The 24,968-nt window shown below is 36.4% G+C and overlaps 2 protein-coding genes across 4 annotated transcripts in view; one reads left to right on the top strand and one right to left on the bottom strand.

Moving 5' to 3' along the window:
* The window catches only part of CD226 (CD226 molecule), a 37,326-nt gene extending 18,479 nt beyond the window's left edge, over window positions 1-18,847 (top strand). Inside the window, exons 4-7 of one of the 2 annotated variants that reach the window (XR_014942633.1) lie at window positions 4,737-4,879; window positions 5,027-5,138; window positions 5,876-5,936; window positions 7,195-18,847. Coding sequence is in view for 1 of the 2 variants with exons in the window: in XM_015855137.3 (XP_015710623.2) it covers window positions 5,027-5,138; window positions 5,876-5,936; window positions 7,195-7,332 (311 nt within the window). In the remaining variant the exon portion in view is untranslated. The remainder of the gene's footprint in view (window positions 1-4,736; window positions 4,880-5,026; window positions 5,139-5,875; window positions 5,937-7,194) is intronic. The other variant, XM_015855137.3, reaches the window with a different exon arrangement.
* Window positions 8,090-24,968, bottom strand: part of DOK6 (docking protein 6) — a 245,358-nt gene continuing 228,479 nt past the window's right edge. For both annotated transcript variants that reach the window (XM_015855138.3, XM_085537558.1), the window contains exon 8: window positions 8,090-19,656. In XM_015855138.3, the coding sequence (XP_015710624.2) occupies window positions 19,517-19,656 (140 nt within the window). In that variant the 3' untranslated portion in view covers window positions 8,090-19,516. The remainder of the gene's footprint in view (window positions 19,657-24,968) is intronic.

Genomic DNA, 24,968 nt, shown 5'->3' with positions numbered 1-24,968 from the left:
GGAGAAATAACATGAAATTCCTATGAAGAAAAGAAGAGGAATTTAGGAGAACAGATATTTAGGTGTGGGAAAAACCTTGACTGCTCTTGCAGTTGTGTCAGTAGAAGTCAGCATGCTTCATTTAATGTTTTTCAACATCAGTGAAAACTTGGCCATGGGATCTGTTCAGTATCATTACCCACTCTTCCCCACCAAATATTGTTATTTTTGTTTAACAGTAACAGAATTTCCAGCTGAAATTCTACAAATCTGTTTTTGACCTTAAAACCTAGAAAGCACAAAGTAACACATGTGTAAATTAGTGTGGATTTGTCAAATAACAGCTGCAGGAACAGAAGGCTGAGAATTACGTAATTATGTAACATGTTCAAGAGACTTCAGATTAATTTCTTCATGAGCCTTACTGTTCTGCTGCTTCTGAAAAATCTGCCAATATGGTCATGTCACCAGATTTCACATCTGAATCCATTTTTAATTTTTATTTACCATATTTTTCCCTTTGAGTAGATCTAGTCTTTTCAGCAAGTTTCTGAAGGATAGAAGCAGATTCACTTTGTTTAGGTAAATGAATAGATATTGGTATATTGGTATATAAAAGAAAGGGAGAAGTCATGAAAGTAATTGAAAACATGAAAAAGCTGTTATTTCATCCTGAAGTCCTGTGGAATGATTTAATTTCAAAATGAAAATTTACAGTCTTTTGAACACCTTTCTCTGGCTGCAGTCAGTGAATTGGGCTAACATCTGAGCTCAATGTGTGCAAATGCAGAGGCTTGCAGCACAAATGCACCTTTTGGTATTGGCAGGAGATGAAAGTAAAAAGGCATAATGAAGTCATATTTCTCCCTGCTGATTTACCTGTGTTATGGATAGTCTTTTAAATGCTACCTCAGCTGTTTCAGGTGACTGGGTAAGGCTCTGTAGTAGTTTCTAGGCCAAAAGAGCCAATGCCAGCTGGGCAGCCCCTGGGACTACCTTCTGTGCAGTCTGAGACTTGTCCCTGGTATTGAGGACACTGGTGATTTGCACATGAGTATGATGGATTGAATTTGGATTCTAGTAGTGAGACTTGGGTTGATGATGTAAGGAAGGTCTATACCTATTTTTTTCTTTCTTGCTGGTTTTGGCTTTATTCATACTTTTTTTTTTTTTTTTTTTTTTGGTTGTAATTTACTATAGTTCTGAATCCTCCTATTTTATGTGAAAACTACTGTAAAACACAAAAGCTTTATATGACTGAGCTCTGTGCATAATTTGTGTAGCAACTAATGCCTAAAATGGTTGATAGCAAGCTGCTTCAGTTTCAGAGCACTGCTAAGTTGTCTCCAGTGTATTTTAGTTATAAAGGAGCCTTTTCACCTTGAGGACTGCTCCCTGATGCCTTCAGTTTGAGAGAACAGGAACCAAATAATCACAAAGATAACAGGTCAGCGTAAGGAACATCTAGCATTTAGAAAAAAATGGCAGATGAAATGAAAAGCAAGGCAGCCCTTGTCCAGTCACAGCAGGTTATCAAACAATCCTTCTAAGCTGTGAGAAAGCAGCAGTACTTCTGTGCCACAGAAAATAGGCAAAACATAATGCTGTTGTAGTGGGTGAGGAGAATCAAGGTATGAGTGAAATTAGCTACCTTCTTTGTACATGAATTCTTCCTGTATAAGTGAAACATATCAGTCTGTCTGTGAGTCTCTACTCAACGAAGCACTTTTCTCTGAGCATTAATGTATTCACTCTGGATTTCTATCATTCACTTGTGGGAGAAATTATTTCAGCGATGTCTAGTTGCATAGATTACATGCTGGATCAGCAAGGCATGTGACAAGCTACATGAAGATATTCATAGTGCAGTTAAAATCACTTGTAAGGACAAATAAATGTCTGCCCCATCAGTACTTCGTCCTCAAAACCAGAGCACTAAAGCCTCTGCACAGAAAAGTTTCAGATTCTTGTAAGAGAGAGAGAAAATGCCAGGGCTACAAAGCTAAGAGAGAGAGCAAACACTGTCTAATAATAGGAATTTTACTCAAATCAGAATATTGCCAATGATGAGAACACAAGCTAAAGAGACACATAACAAGCCTGTGACATATTTCTTCAAAACCTAGAATGTTATGTTAAAGTTGGTAATTACAATAAATTTTTTATTGTTAACAAAAACAACTGCCTCATGAAAGGTTTACTTATTAAGATGAGAAAAGGCAAAAGGTCTTTTGAGTTGTTATTGCTTCCAAAAATATCTAATTACTTCTCTCATCCAAATTTAACTGACATCTGATAATCCCAGTTCTCAAACTCATTCAGTCAGAGATTATTATCTTGACCTGATAAACTGAAGGTGAAATGCCATGAAAATAAAAGACGAAGTCTGGAGGGGTTGGACTGCAGGATGGAGACACTGCTGAAGTCTGGAATTCTATCCAAATTCACCCACTCTAGATGATAAATAAACACGAGGTTTTGAACAGAGTAGCAAAAATCTTAACATTTCTTTGTTGCTTACAGAGTGTTTTCTCTTTATTCCTATAAGTACTCATTGGCACAGGTGAATATTTTCTTTGGCAAGTAGCCAACCACTTGGAATAAATAAAATAATTTTTCTTGAAGCTGGACATATGCATATGCGCTACTCTGTCATTTCAAGTGTGTAGCCATTGAAAACATGCTGGAAGTAGAGTATCTACATTTTGTAGTTATAATACAGAAGTCATTAGTTTGCATAATCAGGTAACATTCTCTATTGTGTCACATCCCGTCAGCAGAGTACAGTTTTGAAAGAGTATTCTTTACTTTTACTTTTGAGTAAAATAATATTGGAATCCAAGAATAAGACCATTCTGTATTCAGTACTTTTTTGTTATCCTTTCCAATGTGCATATTAATACTAAACAGGCATACCTGAGCTGGTTTCAGTGGGTAGCTCTGAAGCTTTTTGATCTGGGAGAAAAGTCAACTGGTGATGGCTCAGCAGCTGGTTTGCTGAGATTACTGTCATTAGCAATACTGACACAAATTTTTTCATTTGTCTTTGAATTAAGCATATAATTTTCTTGTCTATCCAGAATTAAAACTCTTTTAGGGGAGCTGTGGTTTCATCTTCAACTGCTCTCTTTCTCTCTACATTGTCTAGAACGTTAAAGAGAGCTAAGCTAAGTAGTTACCGCTCACCAATAACTTGCTAGTTTTTATCTGAAATACACATAACAAATTTTCATGCATAAGATATATTCGGTGTCTTTTATTAGGTAATACAAAACAGCACCCTATGACTTCTTTATACTGAGTTTTCCCTTTTTATTATACAACCATAGAATATCCCAAGTTGGAAGGAGCCCACAAAGATCATTGAGTCCTGCTCCTGGCACCATGCAGAACCACCCAAAATACAAACCGTGCATCTGAGATTGCTGTCCAAATGCTCCTTGAACTTGGGCAGCTTGGGGCTGAAGTCTGTTCCATGATTGATCACCCTCTGGTGTAGCTGCCCTCCCCTGACAGCTCCATGTTGGTCCTTGGGCCCTGTAGCTGTCACAGAGAGCATAGCTCTGTGCTGAGAGGACCTGCAGCCACCATCAGGCTTCCCCTTCTTTTTCCATCCCATAGCATCCTCACATTTTTGTATGCCTTACTTTGTTTTATTGCTATATGCTGAAAAACTGAAGAATATGCAGGAAATATTTCTTCAGTACATATTTGGACAGATTCAGGTTTGCATTAAGACATTGCTATCACATAAGCTCGCTAGAGTTTGCTAGAAGTTCTAGATTATTAGAAGTTGGTAAAACCACCTGACAAAGTTATTTGCTGCTACCACTAGTCACAAATACACTGTATACCGTCATGTTTATTACTTTCTATTTGTGATTCCTTGTTTTTTGTGCTATTTACTCTCAAGCCTGCAGACAGCTAGCACAGACATGCAACAGAAGCAGGAAATAGCACACTGTGGTGGGCTGCAAAAAGCTGAGTTAAAGTTCTGTGGTTTGACATAGTTTTGTTTTTTTCTTTCTTTTTTCTTTTTTTAATGATACCACGAACTGATGAGTAAAAATACATAAAAATACATACATATTTTAAATGAATAGCTATGTTGAGGACTAGAACTGTGGACTTGCTACGTGACTTTGAGCTTATTACTGCTTCTCCAGCTTTTTTCACTTAAAAAATGATTCCATCCCCATTAGCTTGAGTACTTCAAGAATATGTTGATTCATACCTTGGAGACGTAGTCATGCTTATCTTGACCCCCTCATTATTACGTGTCGATCTGTAGATTTATTTGAAGAAGTGATTCATGCTGAGGAAAACTATGCATTTGCAAAACTCAAACTACAATAAATGTAACTTCCTATCTCAGTTGTGATTCTCAAAGAAAGCATTTTTGTTAATACTGGAAGAAATAGGGTGAGTTTCCTGAACAAATTATGTGCAGTACAGGTCTATCTAAAATTGATCACAACAGGAGAATTTTTTGTGGAAATATTTTTGTTAAAAAATGAACAGATTTTGTTTTGAATTGGAGTCAAAAAAACTGATAAAAGTGTGAAGCATTGAACTGAAAACCTTCTGGGGCTGAGAAAATAGCTTGTCACTCATGGAATTAATGCATGTTCATTATGCACGTATCATATGGGAAAATCTTTACAGTGTCGAGGATATTCATTTAAGTCATCAGAGTGCTTTTATTGACTGTATATTGAGTCACTTATGAATGCTGTTGGACTGCTTTTTCACCACAGGAGGGAACGAGAGGAAAAGGAATACACAAGACATCTCTGTTGGTTTTTTCATACTGATGTGCTGTGTTTACTCACCTTCCATCATCTCAGTTGCAGCTTTAGTAAGAGCTAGTTCAGCATAACAAAGGCTCTTCGGAAATGAGGTAATGGTTGTGAGATCTGAATACTGAGCTCGAGATTCCATGGGATAACGCGTCTATATAATTATTGATTTTCAGCTTAGTCTGTCGTGCGGAGTTCATGATGTTTTATACAAAATTCTAACAATATTTATTACAATCATATTCTAGCAACTTGGGATCACAAATGGTTTATTATCTACATAGCTGGAGGAACATCTGCTGCTGTTTTACTGTTAGTTTTCCTACTCATTTTCTGCATCACCACTGCTTATCGCAAAAAGTGAGTAACAATCAATTTGCTTGATATAGAAGCATGAAGCTATTAAGGTTTTAAAGGCTCTTCTATTCTTATCAGAGGCTATAGAAAAATGTAGGCTTGGAAATTTAATTTTCTTGCTAAAATTTTTAATTTGAAAAAACTAATCAGTTAAGCAGGTTATAAAAGAAGTTAATTTTCCCATTACAATAACAAACAAACAAACAAAAAATCATACTCAAGTTCCTTAGTCAGGTAAATGCTTATTGTACTATTAGCAGGTGACTAGCATAAGCTTAGGTTGGGCTGCTACTATTTTGTGCATAGAGAAGCACAAAGGACATCTTGAGGTTTTCTTACATCTTGTAGCATTTTGTATCTACTGTACACTAAATATGTAGTAGTTGCCTGATCCAGAATCTCTGCTTCAAATGGAAGGAAATATAAAGTAGAAAAAAATAAATATGTTTATTTCCCCTTCACATCATACGAAGCTTCTGGAATTTGCTGGTAATTTGTCATTGTTCTTGCCCCTGAGCAGGAGCTCTTTGGATGTGTCTCCAGACCATTACAAGAGTGTGAATCTTATGCATGTTATAGTCTGTATTTTGGGAAAGGTCTATTGGATATTTTTGATATTAGTGGGCAAGAAAGTTATATCAGTGTTATCTCTTCTATGCTGGAATTAAATAGTTTGGACTATATTGTAATACATGATGCAGTTCCTTCCATTATGCTTCTAACTGAATGTGTATCACTAGGAAGAAGAGGAAGAGGATCACAGAGGCCTTATTTAATGCTCTGTATCCTACTCAGGAAGAGGTGAGATCAGCTGGAGTTCACCCATACTTTGTATTTTGCATATTTTTTAGTATCAGCTCTTCTGTATATGATGTTTACATTCCCTGAATTATATAGTATAATCTTAAGCTACAGTTGAGAAAAAATAAATATTTCTAGTTATAAAATTTCCTTTTTTCCAGTTAGAACAATTATATTTAAATATTTTTTTCCATGTGGCTCTTTTGCTTTGCAAGATTTGAACTACTTGTTTATTGGCAATTTTAATTTATTTTGTTCCCTCAAGTTGCTACTTTCAAAACAGGCAAACATCCCACCAAAAAATGTATCCTGTCATAGTATTTGTATTTATCTATTTTCTAGTATAGCTTCACTGTAATTTGCTCTTGTAACTGTTAAATTGCCTCTTTTTGTGCTTTAACAATCAATCAACTATTTGGAGCCCTGTGACTTTTTCCCCCTAATAATTCTATTCAAAGCCTGAGTAGAAAGACAAGATCCAATTTTTCTGCTTCCACCTTGTCTCTTCATACTCGGAGTCATGGTATGAAGTAGCAACGTGATCAGGAAAATGGCCCCTCCTCACAGTGGGTGTGACTCTAGCTTTCTATCTATTCCCCTAAGACAGCACTTGAGGAGATGTTCACTGTAGATACGGACTTAATTATAAAAAAAAATCCTTTAACCTTCTGCCACTTCTGCATCACTTATTCTGCCTCTTGGGTCAACATTCACATTAGGATAAAGCTCTTGCTAGGGTAATCATAGCCTAGAGACTTGCCATTTACCTCAGAAAACTTCTTCTGAAAACATGACAATTCTGAAAACATGACAACAAACAGAAGCAGCGTCATATTAATGACTCAAATAATTTACAGTATAGTCCGTACCTTTAGAGTCACTCACTCTTTAAGATTGACATGGGTAACTATTTCAGTATGTAAAGTGTGTACATGAAGAGAATGAAGCATTCCAGTAATACTAATGCTTTGATACATTACCAGTAATACAATATGAGACTGCTGTGAAGTATATTCAAAGTACAACTTTTTTCTTTCATATGAATTTAAAATTTATTCATGAAACACAAGAATACAAAACCTATTTTGATGGTTGAGTATTTCTTAATAACAAAATAGCATATGAGGAAAAATAGTTAGGTTTTGGGTTTTTTTTTTTTTTTTTTTTTTTTTTTTTTTTTTTTTTTTCCAAAGTCATTTTCAGAAAAAAATCTTCAACTTTTCTTCTTTTCTTCTTTTTTCTTCTTTAAATGTTCTAGCCTGGTAACAATTATGCAGAACACAATTATCACTCCTCATGGGACACAGAAAGAGGAAAAGAAGAGAAAGAAGAGTCATCACTCTGGCCGACACAGGAGATTTATGTGAACTGCATAAACCTAAGAAATGACAATTAGCTTCCTTCTTGTGAATGAAATAACCCAAGTTCAGGCCATGTATTTGTGTGTTGGACTTGATTTGTTTTGCATGGGTGAGCTGCAGAAGGTTATACTGGCTGTGCCAAGCATGGTCCGGGCTTCTCTGGCCAGACAGGTATCTGAGCCGGCCAGGGCACATCTGCATTATGAGATAGTCTGTAGCACTAACGCACCCCTTGATTCATATGTAGAAGTGAAGACTATTGGTACTTCTAAAATTTAAACATTTTTACCCAGCTTTTGCACTTACAGGTAATAATTTTAGAACAACTATGCAGAACAAAGCAGAATATGTTTAAATTACATTCATTTCACTGGAGAAACAAATGTCTGAGAAGTCTGTGTGGCAAGGTGAGAAAGAAAATGTGCTCAGTTCTCTGTATTCATGACTTTCAAATCCCAAATTGAAAGCATTATAGAATAAAAAAATGTCCATGATTTTCCACACAGGAGGTGTTGTCACACTGTTGGGCAAACAGTATTATTCATCTGGCAAAGGGAAATGTATCGGGGATCCTTGAAGTTAGATTTAAAAGCAGAAAGAGTGCTGTCTGGCAGCAATGTGGTTTACATGCTGCTTGCCACTCATGACAGCTCTTCCAGTGCTCACTATTTGTGCTACAGAATAGAAGCACAGCCCCCAGCCGACATGTACTCTCACACACATGCACACATATTTTTTTTCTCTCTCACTCAAATGCTCGGGAGAAAACAAAACATGAAGACTCTGTTACTGTCAAGTTATATTTAATAATAATTTATTATAAGGTTTAGTTGCACAAAAAATAAATGAGAACATGGAAGATACATGAATAAATGATGCAAAGCAGAAAAAGCACGATTGAGAACATTTACAAAACAATACATGTACATGTGTGATTGTATGTGTGCATATGTATATATTCTGCTGAAAACTACAGAACGAACCACACAGAAATTGAACTAACAGACAAAATAAAAATTATAATAAATAAAAATAAAACAAACAGAACTAGAAGGCAGACCTGAGAATTAGGATCTACACATCTTTTGGCCTTTTACAAATCTGCCGTGTTACTGAGGATGGTATCCCAGTCAATGAAGATGTTACCATGAGAGCTGATAATTATATACGTCTGCATTCTACGAACTGTATGCCTGGCCCACCAATGCCTGATTCCCCTTTTCTCTTGTAGAATTAGTAAAAGTGTGACTGAATATGACTTTTCTTTTGGAAAGTAGTTGAGGGAAGGCATCATCAGTCTGCCTGAAAAACAGTTACTGGTTCAACTTGTCTGGCTAAGGAGCCTGACAGTGAAAAGCAGAAGGTATGTGGCTTTCGCCAATGAAAGCTTTCTTCATGTGCAAAGGAGAACATGAGTCTAGGATCTTGAGTGGACACAGGACTTCTATGAACTATTTGAGTGATGATAGTGTCACACAGATATCCTACACTTCACCTAAAAATCTAAAAACATAAACCAGAGTCCTTCAGCCTAGCATTAAAGACTTAAATTCTTTTACAGTGTCAAACACCATTATAAAACATCTCATTTTGGTTTTGCGTACTCCTGAACAAGGACACATACATATTACAGGGATATATTTTTCCTTTCACTTCTTGAAGGTATTCAGATATATAAATGCTTGCATGTGCAATTGATGAGGATACACAGACCTGTACTATTAATAAGTTGGTTTATTTCCTGAGTTATCGTATGTCAAAGCAGATAATTCTAAGTTGTGCACAGCATTACAAGTAAAACCCTGTAGCATTGGGTCATTTCCTTGATGATTCCATTTATATTAAAATGCCAAAATGATGATGTAATGAATTAGATTACATTGAAGATCTCAGTTGGAATCCTGATACGGAAATATCCATAAGCCGAGAAGTTGCTATTGATTCACTGTTTGTAGAGACACTCATAACACATCCCTACTTCATTGAGGACAGAAAAGGGGGAGAGGTGGAGGTTAAGAGTCTGTAATATCAGGCTGCTTTTATTATATCTGGTAATGCCCTTATTTCTTGCTTCCCCTGGTGCTTTTTGCTTGTCTACGTGCTTTTTTTTTTTTGCTTTTTTTTCCAAAAGAATTGGTTTTTTTTGTTGTTTGTTTGTTTTGTTTTGTTTTTTGAGATTTGAGGAAAGAAAAAAAAATCTGTATTGCACGTCTTTGCAGATATTTAATCTAGTTTAATTCAAATTCCATAAACATATTACTTCTATCAATATAGTCCACAGGGAAAATCACATTACACGTAGCATAATAAGAACAGTATTTTTTTTTTCTCATAAAGCAAACCCAAAACAATAGTTTCATTTTTGTATCGTTGTAATATCAGTGAACAGCAGCTGAACATGAGACTGATACAAATAAAAACCAAAAAGAAAACAATTCACACCTCATCAATATTCTCCGTGGTTTAAAAACAAGTAAGTTATGCACAAGAAAAACCTCCAAAAGTGTCATTGGAAATGAGATGCTGAAATTCTTTAAATGCTTTATGAGTCTGGGAGGATGGGACCTAGTGAGAGCCTGTTTGCTATGTATGAGTATGAATTATGCAAATAGGCTGTCCTGCGCAGAATACCACAATCTGTCGTTTGTGTTTAATTTCAAAACTTCCCATAGATTTGCCTTTCTCTTTTGGAAACTGTTACTTTTTTGGGGGGTAAAATTGATCAACTCTAACTTGGAAATTTCACCTTGAACAGCTCCTGTGATACTTAATCCTGTATTACTTGCTCAGATAGTTAAAAGAGGAAAAAAAAAAAAAAAAATCAAGGAAGAAACATGGCATGGCTATGGACAGCAGATAGCTCAGAACACTATCTCAACTGTCCCTTTTGTTGTTTTAAAGCCTTAGAAACTCTACTGAAAGGAAATAAAGATAATAAAGCATTTTTCCATTACAGAAGAGTGACTTGAATCACTCAGTAACTACTTTCTGTGCAACAGGAAAATGGACCTATGATATTTTAAGAAAAGGAAAAGTAGACTTCTTTTCCATAATAATAAAAAATCATATTTTGCCATCATGGTTTATACTGGGTGAAGAAGGCAGCTGTTTAAGCCTTGTGTACAAAGGAAAATTCAATTTTTGTTACTTTTAGTACCTTTTAGATTAATAGAAATACTAAGTCTTTGAAGAGCTTAAACTCATATCATTTGTAAAAGAAGAAATCAGAGAAAAAGAAAACATTTCAATTCTTATTATTTTATTTATTTTAATATAAGACAGGCAGTCACCAGACTTTGGATCAACAGGGAGAATACTAAAGCAACTGTCTATGAAAGGTGGTGCAAGTTAGAACAGTAAGATAATACATGACCTCTTGTTGCCACATCTTCCTTCCTTTATCTCAAATATGTCCCTATACTTTAAAGAGCTCCCCTGACCCTCTAATATATTAATGACAGTGACTGTTCTGCTTATCTTTCCATCTTCTTTGTCTGTGCATTTTCGGGTTAAATGCACCAGTCAGGAAGCAGTCTGCTACAAAGGCTGGATCCAATGAGGAATGGGAGAACATTCTACCATTCTCCCGCTTAAGGAAGAGTAGTCTAACACTTAATCCTCCATCCAATTCCACCTACCCTAAATTCCTAGGCTCTTTTTCCACGAGACAAAGTAAGTTTTGTAATGACTGTCAGAAATAATTACTTTTAACAACTGTGCTACACAAGCAAACCAACTGCCTGTTCTTCAGGTCTTGGTTTGATCATAGGTAGGTGGCTGTTTACTCTAGAAAGATTCAAATATGAAACAGACTTCAGAAAAGGAAAAGATTTCGAAGGACTGATCTCAGTATCAGATTCATTAAGCACTGAGATAGGCTTTCCAGGGAGGTGGTTGAGTCACCATCCCTGGATGTGGTTCTAAGGGATGTGATTTAGTAGGGGGTTGTTAGTTAGAGTAGTACAGTTTGGTCACGGTTGGACTCAGTGATCTTTAAGGTCTTTTCTAACCTGAGTGATTCTAATCATAAAGACCTTTGGGATTCAGGGCTCTGATTATCTTCTTTTATAACTACATATCATGTCTCTCTAAACCTTCTGTGTCACTGAGCTATGTAAAAGTTCAAATCAATGGTACTTACTTACACCAGCAAACACTGCCTCAGTGAGTACTCCCCAGCACAAATGGAAGAAGGCTTATTTCCTTTAAAGTCCAAATGCTCAATGGAAGTTAATCCTCTAAGCAGCTCTGTAAGTCTGATACTATGGGTTAGTTCCAAATCCTCCCTTGAAGACAGGCTGGAGGCTCCAGGAGTAGAAACTACACATCAGGTTGATAGAGTACATTATTTAACATGGAAGTACAGCAATTCAACACACATTTCAAATACTCACACATTCCTGAGGAACTGGGCTAGAGCACAAGACAGCTAAGAACAAGATGTGTCTCCATGGGTACGCCATTCTGGGTTGTGATGTCAGAGTACATGTGAGGGGTCAGGGTCAGGGTGGCCACTTTCCCTTTGACATCTAGTATGAAGGGTCCCACCCTGAGGCTACAGACACAGTGGTCTTCAAAGCACTGATACTGATTGGGCTTTTCAGTGGTAAATGACATCCCAGATGTTCCTGCCACCATAGTTGTTTCATACAGCTTCCTGCATACCAAACCAGCCAGGGAATGAAAGACCTTAGCTAAGTTCCTACTGTAGGCTGCAGCAGACACACCCCATCCTAACTCTCCCTCTTGAAGCTGGGATCCTGTACAGAAACAACACTCATGCTTTAAGGACTAAGAAGAAGAGCCAGAAGTGAGCTTACAGCACCTAGTAGGGTGCTCCTCCAGCAAGAACAGTCTCATTTTTGTTTTCCCCCATAATGCTTTTTTTTCTCCATTCTAGTCCTTCCATACTGAATAACAACTCATGAGAGAAGGGTGAGAACATGGATAACTATAGGACAAATACATGGGAAGTCTGTGAACATTTCCTTTGAAATAAGAGAGCCTCGGGTTTATTGAGATAGCATCAGCTACGTGAGGCTGGGAGGCTACTGGAGCAGACTGCTGCCATGACACTGTCACTGCTCTGATGAACCACAAAGGTGGAGTTTTACCTTACTGCCTGTGCCTGGAACACAAGGGTCAAGCTAGAAATTGCAAAAGAAATATAGAAAGTTATTTACAGCAAGTTTCAAAAGATTAGTAATTATTAGCTTCACATCAACACTGTTAGGCAGCACAATTAGATAAAGTGACTAAATTTCTAGCTCTGCAACATTTTTTGTCTAATTTTATGCTTGCTTAAAACAATAATTGTGTAGTTTTAGAAAAAAAAAAGTATTTTGGTGATTCTGACAGAGATTTATCACTTTTCTTAACAGTTTATTTACTTACAAAGTTATGGTAGATAAATCATTGATCTTATGAAGCAGTAAGTTTTCTAACATGATTTAAATGACAAACAGCTTATCATGCTAAGATACAGTCATATAAATACACAGTATCTTTTCCTTTTGATCTTTCTCTGGAAAAAACAGTCTGAAGCAGAAATCTATTAGCTCATTCTAAATTTCCATAACTTACACAAAAATCACATTGAGGACTTTTCTCACAGAACTTTGTTGAATTATAATTGGAAGCATAAATGGGAACACCCGTGTACATATTTTTATGCATCATAAAATGCAAACACTGCTGCTATTATCACAAATCTGATCAGCTCTCAAATACTCTTTAAGTCATATTTTTAGCAATATCTGGCTGCAGAATTGTATACTAACAGTTATGATGCATTGTGTATATCTTTTGAGCACTAGATTGCATAATGCACTTAAGCTGGGCTCTTGGCTCTTCCAGCCCTGTTAGGGAAAATGCACTGAGCGCTTCTAAGCCTATTGCATAGAGCGTCATAGAGCTGTGGGTTGTGTTAAACACAAAATATTGTTCCCAGCTTTGATAAAATCAGAAGCTGAATGTTCTGGAAAGCTGTACTGCACTCAACGTGATCCACTGCTATCTGCTAAAATTCTACTAAATTCTCCCAATCTTTTTAAAGATTAAAGTTTTGGTTTTAATTATTACAATTTTTTTCTTGATTTCTTACCTTATTCTTATTATTTTCATTAGATTTCAGATCCTTTCTTTCTAAAATAGTGTTCTTCAAAGAAGGAAAAAAAACTCAAAGCAGTGAAAAAGAGAGCGTATGTCATATTTGAGTAGAAAATCATAATAGATTTTTTCTGCGTTGCCTGATTTTTCCTTGTAACCATCTTAAATCAGTTAAGCTTACAAAAGGCAGTCCTCGAACATAAATATCTCCTGTCACAGCCTGTCATCTACAGAAACTCAAAAAATGCAACAATTAACATCAGTGTGGACAGCTCTATTTTAAGTATATATATTTTTTCTGCTTTAGACATAGGAGCCACAATAAGAATAAACGTTTAAATGAAGCCTTTAGTTTTGTTATTTATCAAATTGCCAAGTCAATTGATTAATATTGTGCTGTTTTCTATGTATGCTGCAGTCTTGCTGTCATACAATCATAAAAAGATTGAAAACAACATGCAGCCCACATTAAAAACAAGGGTTAACTTCAGTCATGTCAAATACTGTAAAGAGTATTTCACTACTGTGAAATGTATCCATTCTCTTGACAATCTCAGGACTGTAGGAACAGAATGAGGTAAATCTGTTGAACCTCATGAGGATTTCTGTACTCAAGGAAAAAAAAACGAAACCTCAACTCCTGTTTAGGACTTTCATTGGATTTAAAAGATTAACTCCTTCATCTTAAATAGCATATTGGATTTTGAGCTTTCATTTCCTTAAAAAGGAATTTTCTATTCCATTACAACTTGCAACACTCAAATCAATATCGATGTTTTAGCATGTTTTAATTGTAATATATTGTGCTTAAATATTCCTATCTGTTTTAACCTTACCCATAAAAATCCGTCAAACTGTGTATGCATGTGAAGATGCTGGAAGTATATTTGAAAAGTGGAACCTCCTTTTTCTTTAGGAGAAAACCTTCACCTATGGATTGTAATCTTTACGTTTCAAAGCACACGCCATTTCAGTAGTTGCTAAATACACAGCAGCTTCACCTATCACCTTTCACTGTCCTGTAAGGGCATGGGAATGGAAAGACTTCTAGTTGCTACAGCCAGTTTGACAATGTCCTTGGACTTTTATTTCACCATGTGCCTGCACATTTCCAGGATAACACGCACCTTTATCTAAAATGAAGAGCGTTTATTTAGAATATCAAGAACAAACACAGCATCCTTTACGAATTTCAAGACTGCATTTTCAGCATTAATATATCAAACCTCATACCCTTTGATTTTAAAGTTTTGCCACCTAAGTCGTGTGCCCAGTTATTACCTTCTGCTAACAAAGCATAGCCCTGTTGTCAGTGGGGAAAAGTAAAGGGTTCTAATATATACAAGTTGTGAAACAAGTTGGTTTGGAAAGAGTCACAAATATTTGGATGATGTATGGAAAACCAAAATGTTCCAGTGCTGCTGGATCTGTTCCTATAATCAAGAAACTTCTCACACTTTCTCCACAGTCCACACTACTCCATATGTGGCTAAAAGCCATGAGTATTTATTTTCAGCAGGTATAAAAGGAGATAAACACACACTGATATTACACCCTAAAAGGCAGATTAATTGGAACACATTCCTTATTTCTTTTGAGGAAGAAATGGTAGTAAATAAATAACACTGTATTTCATGCTAGAAAGCACAGCCATTTAAAAGACTTATATATTTTGTCATGGAAAACCATCCTGCAGTTTCTAGGTTACCAATTGAAAATTAATGAATGTGGCTGGTGAGCTAAGTCTGAGTAGAGGTTTATATGCTACAGGCTGATGATTTTTTTCTAGAGATCAAATAGCTCAAAAATCAGTACTCCACATGGTATTGCCTATTACGCTAGAGATCAAGAGCTGAACAAGCATGAAGTTCATTCCTTTTCTGATAAATGCAAGAGAGATCCGACTAATGCTCTTTTTTTTTTTTTTTCTTTTTTTTCTGTTTGTCGTGAACAGGTGAGGGTTTTCACAGTCTGCCTGCACTTAGCAGCTCCTAAATAAGTGGGTGACACAGGCTGTATGCATGCTATACATTATTGCAGGCTGTATGCATGCTATAAATTATTGCTATATAGAGCACTTCAAAAGATTTCTGACCTCAGGTAATTTCAGCCCTTCTTCCAGCACAGTCTTATAAGTTTAGAACAAGGCTTGATTAGATATGTGTTTCCTACTCCCCGTAAGGATTTCTATTCATTTGTGAAATGAAGTATTTTTCTCAAAATGCTTTGGATATTACTGAAACAGACTTTTGACAAAATGAAAGAGAGCAGCTCTTGTTGCTGTCTAACAAACTTCTTTGGTTTGTTGATATGTTCCCAAGCTTTATTTGCTAGCTTTAGGGGGAAGAAAAGAAAAAGAATTTTGCATAAGCTGGTTCCATGTGAAGACCTGCAATCAGAGTCCAACACAGAAAGCAGAGCCTGAACATTTATTCAAGAAGGCAGAAAATTCCATGTTATAAGACATTTTTCTTTCTTATTCCTCTACATCATTAGGCAAATTTGCTCCAATAGATCATATTCACAAATGATTGAAACTATTAATAATAAAATATAGCCATATTAAAAATGTGGCTACTCAAGTACCTTAGCACTATTTTATGACTTATTACCAGGCTCCTTCAATTTCTCCTTTTCTACACCAAGTGACTTCAAAATCAAAAGTAATAGCATGCATCAATCCATAACAGTCAGTCAGGAGGTATTGGTAACTATATTTAGCAATGCTGTGTGTTATTTGTTTATAGGAATGAATGCATTCATTGTAAAGGTCTTAAAAAAAAAAAAAGTCGCGCTTGTAGCAGTTTATTTGTCACATTTCCTCAGAACTGGGATGAAAACAACTACCTTACATTAATTTTACCATTTTGTAAAGTACTAAGTTCCCTTTTCGCCAGCTGTAGCTGGCTACCACTGAAGACATGTTGCCCTCCTTCTCCTCTCAGCTCACTGGCTGAAAACAGAGATCCTCTCGGGTCAGGAGAGAACATATTACCTGTGTGCCTTGCACATGAAAACAGCCGAGACTTGAACAGGGGCCAGTAGGGCCCCTGGGCCTGTCTATAGCCCCTTGTAGTCTCTAGGCAGGCAGCTCTACCACGTGTGCCAAAAGAGAGCTTTCCTTCTGGCAGAACCACTAGGAGCTGTCCAAAGCTGTCTCAGTGGGGAATCACTTAGGTTATTGACAGGCATATGCCAGGAATCAAAGTAATTCCATGAAAACAATTTTCTGGCAAACTGTTGGCCTAGTGCCTGCCTGCTTCTCATGAAGCTTTCCTGAGGAACAATTTTGGAAGCTGGACAAATACACGTGTTACAATGGTATCATCTGCAAGTGCCACTAGACACAGAACACCTTTGTGCTTCAGATACTCAGTTTGCTTCGACTGTGTTGTAGTATGTTGTGAAGTTGTAACCTTATCTTCAACTTCAGTGTGCTTGTGCTTACAGTATGCAAGGAATAGGTTCCGAAGATGTCAGCTTTACTTTCGTTGATAGCATTCTTGAGTTTCCACTGGAATTCATTTTCTGTCTGTTGCTAATAGATGAAATATCATAGATATTTATAAACATATGAACTGAGAGGACAGTTGCATTATGTAATGAAAGGAAAATATTTATTAAACCTCCTTTATGTGGCCAATGTGTTCAATATATATTTTTTGAAATAGCATCTACATTTTCACTACTGAGGCAATATTTAGGCAGTAGAGGAAGACAAAATCACCTATGAGAGCTGGGGATCTTTTTGCAAGCAACTTAAAGTGTGCACTATATAGATCTGATGTTGTCATCCAAACATAGCTAAAGCACTAGCTTTAGGATTTAGATTCTGCAAGTATATGGGTGCTGGGTCTGCAAAGGAGTTCTGATAACAATTTTGGGGAACATATAAAAGTATTAAATGACTGATATTCAAGTCACAGAGGAAAACAGTTCATGGATATGACATAAAAATGCAGAAGATACTGGAAATATAATCTAAGGAATTTTAAAGAAATTAAATGCTTTTAGGGCAAGTGAAAGAATCACAGTTGAGTAGAAATAAAAAAGCATATATTTGGCAAAGGTTCCTTGATTAACAGCATTATACCAGCATTATATCCTTTTGTAGAACATCTTGCATGTAACATCTGTGAACTTGATTTTTTCCCAAAGCAAAATGTCAAAGAAAATTTTCTTAAGTTAGAGTGTGAATGAAGCTTCCTTGATGGGTAAAGACCAGGGAGCACCACGGGTGTAGCTCCCTGACAGTGTGGGAGAGTAGTTTTTCATTTTATTTAATCAAAATATTCTCTGTAGGGAGTCATTCTATTCCTGAGCATGGAAGAACTGTGAGAAGGAGAAGAGGCAGTGAATGAGACAGGAAAAGAGAGGAAAAATAAATAAAGTTGATTGTGGTGGGGTAGAAGTGTTTCATTCAAGCGGATCACAAAGCTTTTTTATTCAGCAGCTGTTCACTGAGGTGTAGAAAGCTGTAAGTCTGCAAAGTCTCTTTAGTCTGTAAAATGGTTGGAGAAAAGCTGGACATACTGTATCAGTAAAAGTTTAATCAAAAGCAGAAGTATTTTTTGTACTTTTTAATACATATATATATATATAGATGTGTATATATAAAACAACCTGACAGCACTTTCTTCAATCAAATTATAGTACATAAAACTGATTGTTTAATTGGAATAGAGCATATGTGTCTCGTCCTTGATATGCTTCCTTGACATGTCCTGAGAAACAACTAATGAAAATAATTCCTCTGGTAATCATGGCAATCAGTTTCATACTGGGAACAGAATGCAAGGCCTGCTCATGTGGTAACAAGAGAGCTGATTTTTCTCCCCACATTTTCAGACATTTCAGGGTATCGTGAGAAGTACGTACATATTTGATATCACCTACAGAAATCTAAATATTCATGATAGACAAAACTTATTCCCCGCCTACAGGTATGCCTTCCAACTTATTCGCTCATTACCAATTACAAACACACCTACTACATTTCACTTTTGAAAGACATCTTCCAAAGACAGAAAATTTCCATTGAGATGTACTCATCATCCTTTTCAAAGTAAACTGATGCATACATCAGTTCACACAAGGTACAATGTGCATCTAAATCAGAAATCTGAGAAGGAAACAGGGAAAAGCAAAGAAAGGCTGACCAGAGACAAAAGACTAGAGCTCAGCTTCTGTATCATGTCTGGCCCAGCCATTGAACAGGAGACCACCAGCCAGGGAGACAGCCCAGGTTTACTTGCTTGAAGAACAGGGTTTCTTTGCTTTTTAAAGTTATGCTTGCAGGCACTGTTACTTAAATAATTTGCAAATGGTAAAACTTCTTAGCAGTCCTAAGGTTGGGACTTTGCTGCTCATGTGAACACTAGCAGCTCTTAGGGGCATTTAGGAGACATATGCTCACATTAATAAAAAACAGAATTTATGCCCTTTATTTAGGAAATAACTTTATCTTAGTACATCAAATTATATTCTCAACAAACAGCATCAGTTTGCCTCCAGTATCCTCCAGTATTGGAGCCTGACTCAAAAACCACTGGTCCTCTATGGCAGTCAGTGAACCTGCTTGGCTCTAAAGGCAATGCCTGCAGTGCTTATGCTGCTTGTTTAACTGGCAACATTTCATTGAATCCAGCTGCAGTCAGTGGTCTCCAGCGAGGATCTAAACATATCACCAGTAAGGATAGTCTGACCTGCTGATGGAGATGAGTAGGAAGACCCTGATGTCAAATGCACATTGTGACAGAGCCCCTTGACAGAGCCTTCTCTGGTCATGCAGAAACCTTCACACCAACACAGTTTCATTTGTTTCAACCACTTTCTTACAACACGAATGCTTGCCCTCCCCTCCCACCCCCCTCCCCCCACCACCTCCATCCTAAACATATTGACAGAAGGAATGGCAAAACAAATAAATAAAGACTTAGCCTCTGCTTCAGGGAAGCTGCCTCTCCAGGTTCCCATCTTCAGGGTGGCCGGGCTGGAGCTGGTAGGCCTCAGTTTTCATGGCAATTGTGGGTGTGGAGGTGCACGCTGCTCCCTGGCCCTGGCGGCAGGTTCCAGGCTTGACTGTCTCTCTTGGCCAGCCACCCCTGGCTGTCATTGCACGAGGCCCGAGCCATAGCTGAAGGTGTAGCTGCTGGCCAGTGAGAGGGACTGCTGGTGCTCCTCACCCTGCTCCGAGGTGTAGCTGGGAAATGTCTGTGCCCGGGACACCTTTGTTGAGCCCAGGCTATGACCTGTGGGGAGTATGAAAGATATGTCAGAGAGACAAGCCAAGGCTCAGTGCTCTGGTTTGAGGAACCTTGCAAAGCAGGACTGGGACGCTCCAACACAAAGTCATGGTGTTCTGCATGTCTTCTGCTGCTTCTGGTGGTGCCATGGTGTCCTGGAAGCAGACCTATCCCATTTAAGCTGGAAAGAAGGGTTTTGGCAACTCCCATATCACGTGCAGACAAAAGATGACCAGATGAGGCAGGAGATCCCCTACATATATTTCTTATCCCCTAGATATATTTCTTAGTTAAAGCTGATGCAGAACTAATGCACTTATTTATCTGAAGCCCTGCTTAAGTGGTAGAAGTTAAATGGAGATGGAATGTGCTCATATAGCAGAAGACTAGTTGATAAAAGGCTATGTGAGATCTTTTCGTGGTTAAATTTGAGAATTTCTCATAATCATGGCTTGTTTGCTCACAGTCAGGGAGATGGAGAATTGTTTGTGAAAAGACATTAAAGAGCAAATGATGTCAAACATTAGAATAGTACTTCTATGACTTGCTTCTGTACTTTGTTCAAAATTCCCTCTTGAAACAGATTTAATTAGTAGCTAAACGTTACATTCCATAGCATGCATCTTCATGCAAAGTATATTCTCTATATTTTGGAAATGTGTATTTAAATTTCTATTCAAACTGGTTTAAGAGATTGCTTTCTAAAACATTCTTTAATCCATTTATTATATATTGGAAAACAAAATACTATTCTTCTGTTGAGCTAGTAAAGAACTGCTTTAACAGAGTGTACGCTTGTACACTGAAGAATTCAGCTCACATTGAAAGGTTCCAAAACAACTAGCAATTTTCTAGAATGCCTTAGCAGTACTCGTATTAAGAATACTGTTGACCAGACTTGGCAAAACTTTGTCATAACTGTTGTATCTGGAAAAGTTTGCCTAAAACAAGTTACTGACTGCCTCATGAGAAAAAATCACAGTTCCCCTAAAAATGAGTCTATACAAACAGTGATAGAACCAAGAGAGAAATAAAAACTAAATTAAAAACAGAATAAAACATACATCTCAGTGACACTGGAGACAAATATAACAACAGATGTAATTCCCAGTGGCATGGTAATGGTCATAAAATCCCTTACATAATACAACCAAGTGGAATGAATTTCATATGCGTATTTTTATTGTTCATTTACTGGGTAGACATTGGCTATCAAAACTTGACTAATATACCAAGTTTAAACATTTCTGTTTCAAGAATCTTTTGCATCAAATCGAATTAGAATGTATGGTGGCTGTGAGATCTGACCTACAAAGCAAAAGCATTGAAGAGCCTGTTAATACTTTGACAGTAGTCTTAAATGTTGTGTTTTGAGCAATTTTAGACTACATTAAGTACGTAAAGCCTTCACGCTTCTTTAATTTGAGAACTGCAGCAAAATTCCTGTTGACTTTTTTAAAAAAAGTTTAATTCAGACAGAAACATTAAGTAGCACGACCATAGGTTTTAACCTTGTGAATCAATTTTTTCCTTCTCAGGGAGTTAGAGTCATGCTTTCTTTTCATCCAGAAGCAGGAATCATATGTTTTTAAATAGTGAATTATTGATCCATGTGAATGGCTGTGGATTTTTTTTTAATACAAGTAAAGATAAAGAAAATATGTTGAAGTGACACTTTCAGTCCCTTTTTATATCTTTTCCCAAAATGTAGAAGAAAAACAAGTCCTCGTGACAGTGAGCAGAAGTAGACAGTAGTTACTCAATCGAGTTCCTAAACTTAGGTCATATAGCTTCTTTTTAATTCCCTGCTGTAGAATAGTGCAGTTTTATTGCAGTGATGAACAGTACCTCTACTAAACTTATTTCTAGATAAGGTATTAAGGCAGTCCTTTAGATTACTGAAGATAAATTTGAACCTATTAAGGTTAAAAAGGAAACTGCGTTCAGGTCTTCCATTTCTTGGATGTACACCTCAGCTGCTAGCACATCCCTGTTCTGTTCTTTAAAAGAAATTTTCAGCTGCTAAGTCTTACAACAGGACTCATTTTAGCCATTCTGTAACCAGAGGGGCTGATAAAGACAACAGGTTCTCCCCTGACTGCTAGGATATGTAAGCAGGGATAGAAGAGATAGAGATAGTTATAGATTAAAAGATTAAAAGACACACTCAACAGCCAAAATATTTAAGAAACTGGTTCAAGCCAAACAGTAAGACCACTCTACAGAAATAATAATGAAAATAACAGAATACATCAGTTCAAAAGACACAAGAAAGCGATGGGTAAGAAAATTTTTGGCTTTTGGAAAGAACAGTTCTATGCAAAATGTTTGCTTTTATCTTATTATTTTTTCAAAGAAGTATATTATGACATTTAAATAAAATTGGTAAAAAAAATAGTTAAATTGGTTTATGACTTCTAAGTAGTAACATTCAAAAAATCAGAACCTTTTTATAGGATTTAATTAGCATATTCTAATTTGAAATTATAATAAATTCTTTTATCTGCACTATTATTGAAGATTATATATATATAATATATATATATATATATATATATATAATATATCTGATATCTGATATCTGATAGCTATCAATCTTATGGAGCCTTGGCCATTACAAAGTCTCCACATTTATGTTTTATGTCAGCAATAGAAACTGTAAAAATAAACAAACATAAAGGTTTGCAGTAAGGAATTCCAGTTTTCTAAGCTTCCTGCTTGAATAATATTTTCTGTGTTATTTTTTGGGGGACTTAACAGGTTAAGAGGGAGGAAAGAGAACTCTTCTTGAGGATTTTGTAGCTTTTTGGTTCCACAGTTGTTTTCAGGAATACAAAACTAACTCTTCTCTACAATTCTTCTGAAGTCAGCATAGGAGGAATTTGATTACCACAGTCTTTGTGACCTGAAGACACCAGCAGAATTGGGTAAGCTTTTTACTGTGGCTTAAGTACAAAATGTATTTTTGTTTCTGTTCTAGGACAGGACCTTGGTAAGTAATATTCAGTCTACTTCATCCCCTATTTAAACTTACTCTCAGGATCATAGAATGCAATGAAGCTGTAGTTCAAAGCAATTAAGTATGAATGATTCATAAAGATAATTTAATGTAACCTGGAAAATTACAGCAAAATTAGATTTTTCCTGATCTTAATTATGTTGGAAGCAGAGCCAGTGTATACCAGGATCTTATTTCATGACAGTGCCTATTTATAACAATTCTTCAGAGGAAAAACCCGATGGTTTCCTAGTAACAGCAGTGATTGATGTACATACAAGTAGATCGATCACTACTTCTAAGAGAAAACTTGCAGTACTCAGCTAAATTAAAAGAAAAAAAAAAAAAAGAGATGTGGGGGTAAACTGTAAGAGCTCCCTTAGTGCTGCTTTTTGGGAAATGTTTCTTTCTCTTTCTGAGATTCAGAATTCAAATTCTTCTACAAAAAAAAACAGGTGCCAAACCTCTTTCTTTCCTAAAGCAAAAAAGGTCACACTTCTTTACAAATACAATTTACAAATACAATTTACAAATACAAATTCAAGAATGTCTCTCATCTGATAACACTCAACTATGGTGTACAACTCCTGTGTTAAAAACTCCTCTTTCTGGCTAGGATTTTACATTGTATTTCTTGTAATGAAAAAATCAGCTGAAAATGTTCCCTTTCTTCTCTTATTTGCCCTCAGAGTTGCTCAGTTGTGCCACTGCAACTGTCTGAAAGGCTGCTTTGTAAAATAAAGAACTTTGGACATCTGGCTTGCAAGAGAGTCCTACAAACTGTTGCACTGGCACAGCAGAAGAGCAGGAATGAGCAGCCAAGGGGAAGAGAGGGCAGGATTTTTTCTCAGATTGGCTTTGGTTCCAGCTCATTTGCTTGGGTACTGATGGCCTGTGAGCAATACAAAACCAAATTCAGGGAAACAGAATTGATGCCATGCTATTCAGCTCTCCAATGCAGGATGACTTTAAAAGCTCTGTAGCTAAGATGTTCTATGATGTATGTGTAAATTCTTACATTACAATGATTAAAAATTAATTGAAACAGAGACTCCTGTGCATCAGCTTCTGCTGCAGATCCCTCTAAGTACCTCATATTAGATAGTTACAAGATGAAATAAAGAAACAGTCTTTTGCAGCTGCAAAGAAAGCTTTCTTCTGGGATTTCCTAACCCCAGAACAGATGACTTTACAAACAAAATGGTTTTCTTCTAATGTAGTTTTACTTTTCTAAGTAATAATAACACACTTTATCTTTTAAAATAAAACTTGGCACTTCCATTCCCAAGATTATGAGCACAAAATTGAAGTCATTAAACTAAAGCCAATTAGATATGTAGATATTTTGGATATTTGTACTTAGAAGAGGCTGAAGGCAAAAACACTTTGATTGTAAGTGTTACAGAAAATCATTATTGAAAAGAAATTTCAGTCAATATAAGCTGAGACCAAAAACAAAAAGAAAAAAGAAGAAAAAAAGGGTGAAGAGCTTGCCCCACTGTAACGCAATCTCTGCTTTAGAAATATCTGCTGGAAAATTCTGGAGTTCTCAATGAATAGAACAGTCCAGAAAACAGTGAAGATGAGGTTTCATCCAACAAGGATGGTACAAAGAGGTGGAAAAAAACCCAAGAATTAGCTAACAGATGTTTCAGGGATGAACAGTTAGTAAGATATATTTGTTTCTTTCTCACAGAGTTCTCACTGGACAACAAATGCAGCTCTGTAGCCAGAAAAGTTCATAGAACTAATACTAGACTTTAATCTAGATTTGTGTCCTCTAAGGGCTTTTCCAACAGCTGTGAAAGCTCCTGAGTAATATGAGAGGAGGTCCATAGATTGACCTGAAGATATGGTTTCAGTGGGGAAGGACATCTTGTGATGGTTCAAGCTTTAGTATTCTTTGTTAAGACAAAATGGGGAGGGTGTTGTAGCTATACAGTGAAAGTCCACTAGGGAATGAAACTGCTATTGAAAGAAACTAAAACTGCTTATTTCCGATAGAAGCTTTTATCATTCTAAGACCTTTTGTTGTGAAGAAAGAGATTCCACATTTTATTTTGGATAAAGAAAATGGATCTCATAAAAAAAGAAGAAAAAAAAAAAGTAAAGAAAAACCAACAAGCCTGCTACAATCAGAAATCAGTTAAGTGGCTATTATTGCAACAAAAAAGATACTTTCATTTAAGGCAGAAAATAAATGATTGCTGTTATCCTATTTATAAATTGATACTGGTTAAAATTCTGCCAACTCTCTGTATTGAATATACAGTGTCTTCTATTGAGCTATTGATGACAAAGCAGCTTTTCCTTTTCTGCT

The sequence above is a fragment of the Coturnix japonica genome, chromosome 2 (assembly GCF_054131305.1).
Source record: "Coturnix japonica strain WE chromosome 2, WE-NBRP24, whole genome shotgun sequence".
NCBI lineage: Eukaryota > Metazoa > Chordata > Aves > Galliformes > Phasianidae > Coturnix > Coturnix japonica.
The sequence above is the reverse complement of the archived record's forward strand: the minus strand, read 5'-3'. Positions and strand labels throughout refer to the sequence as shown.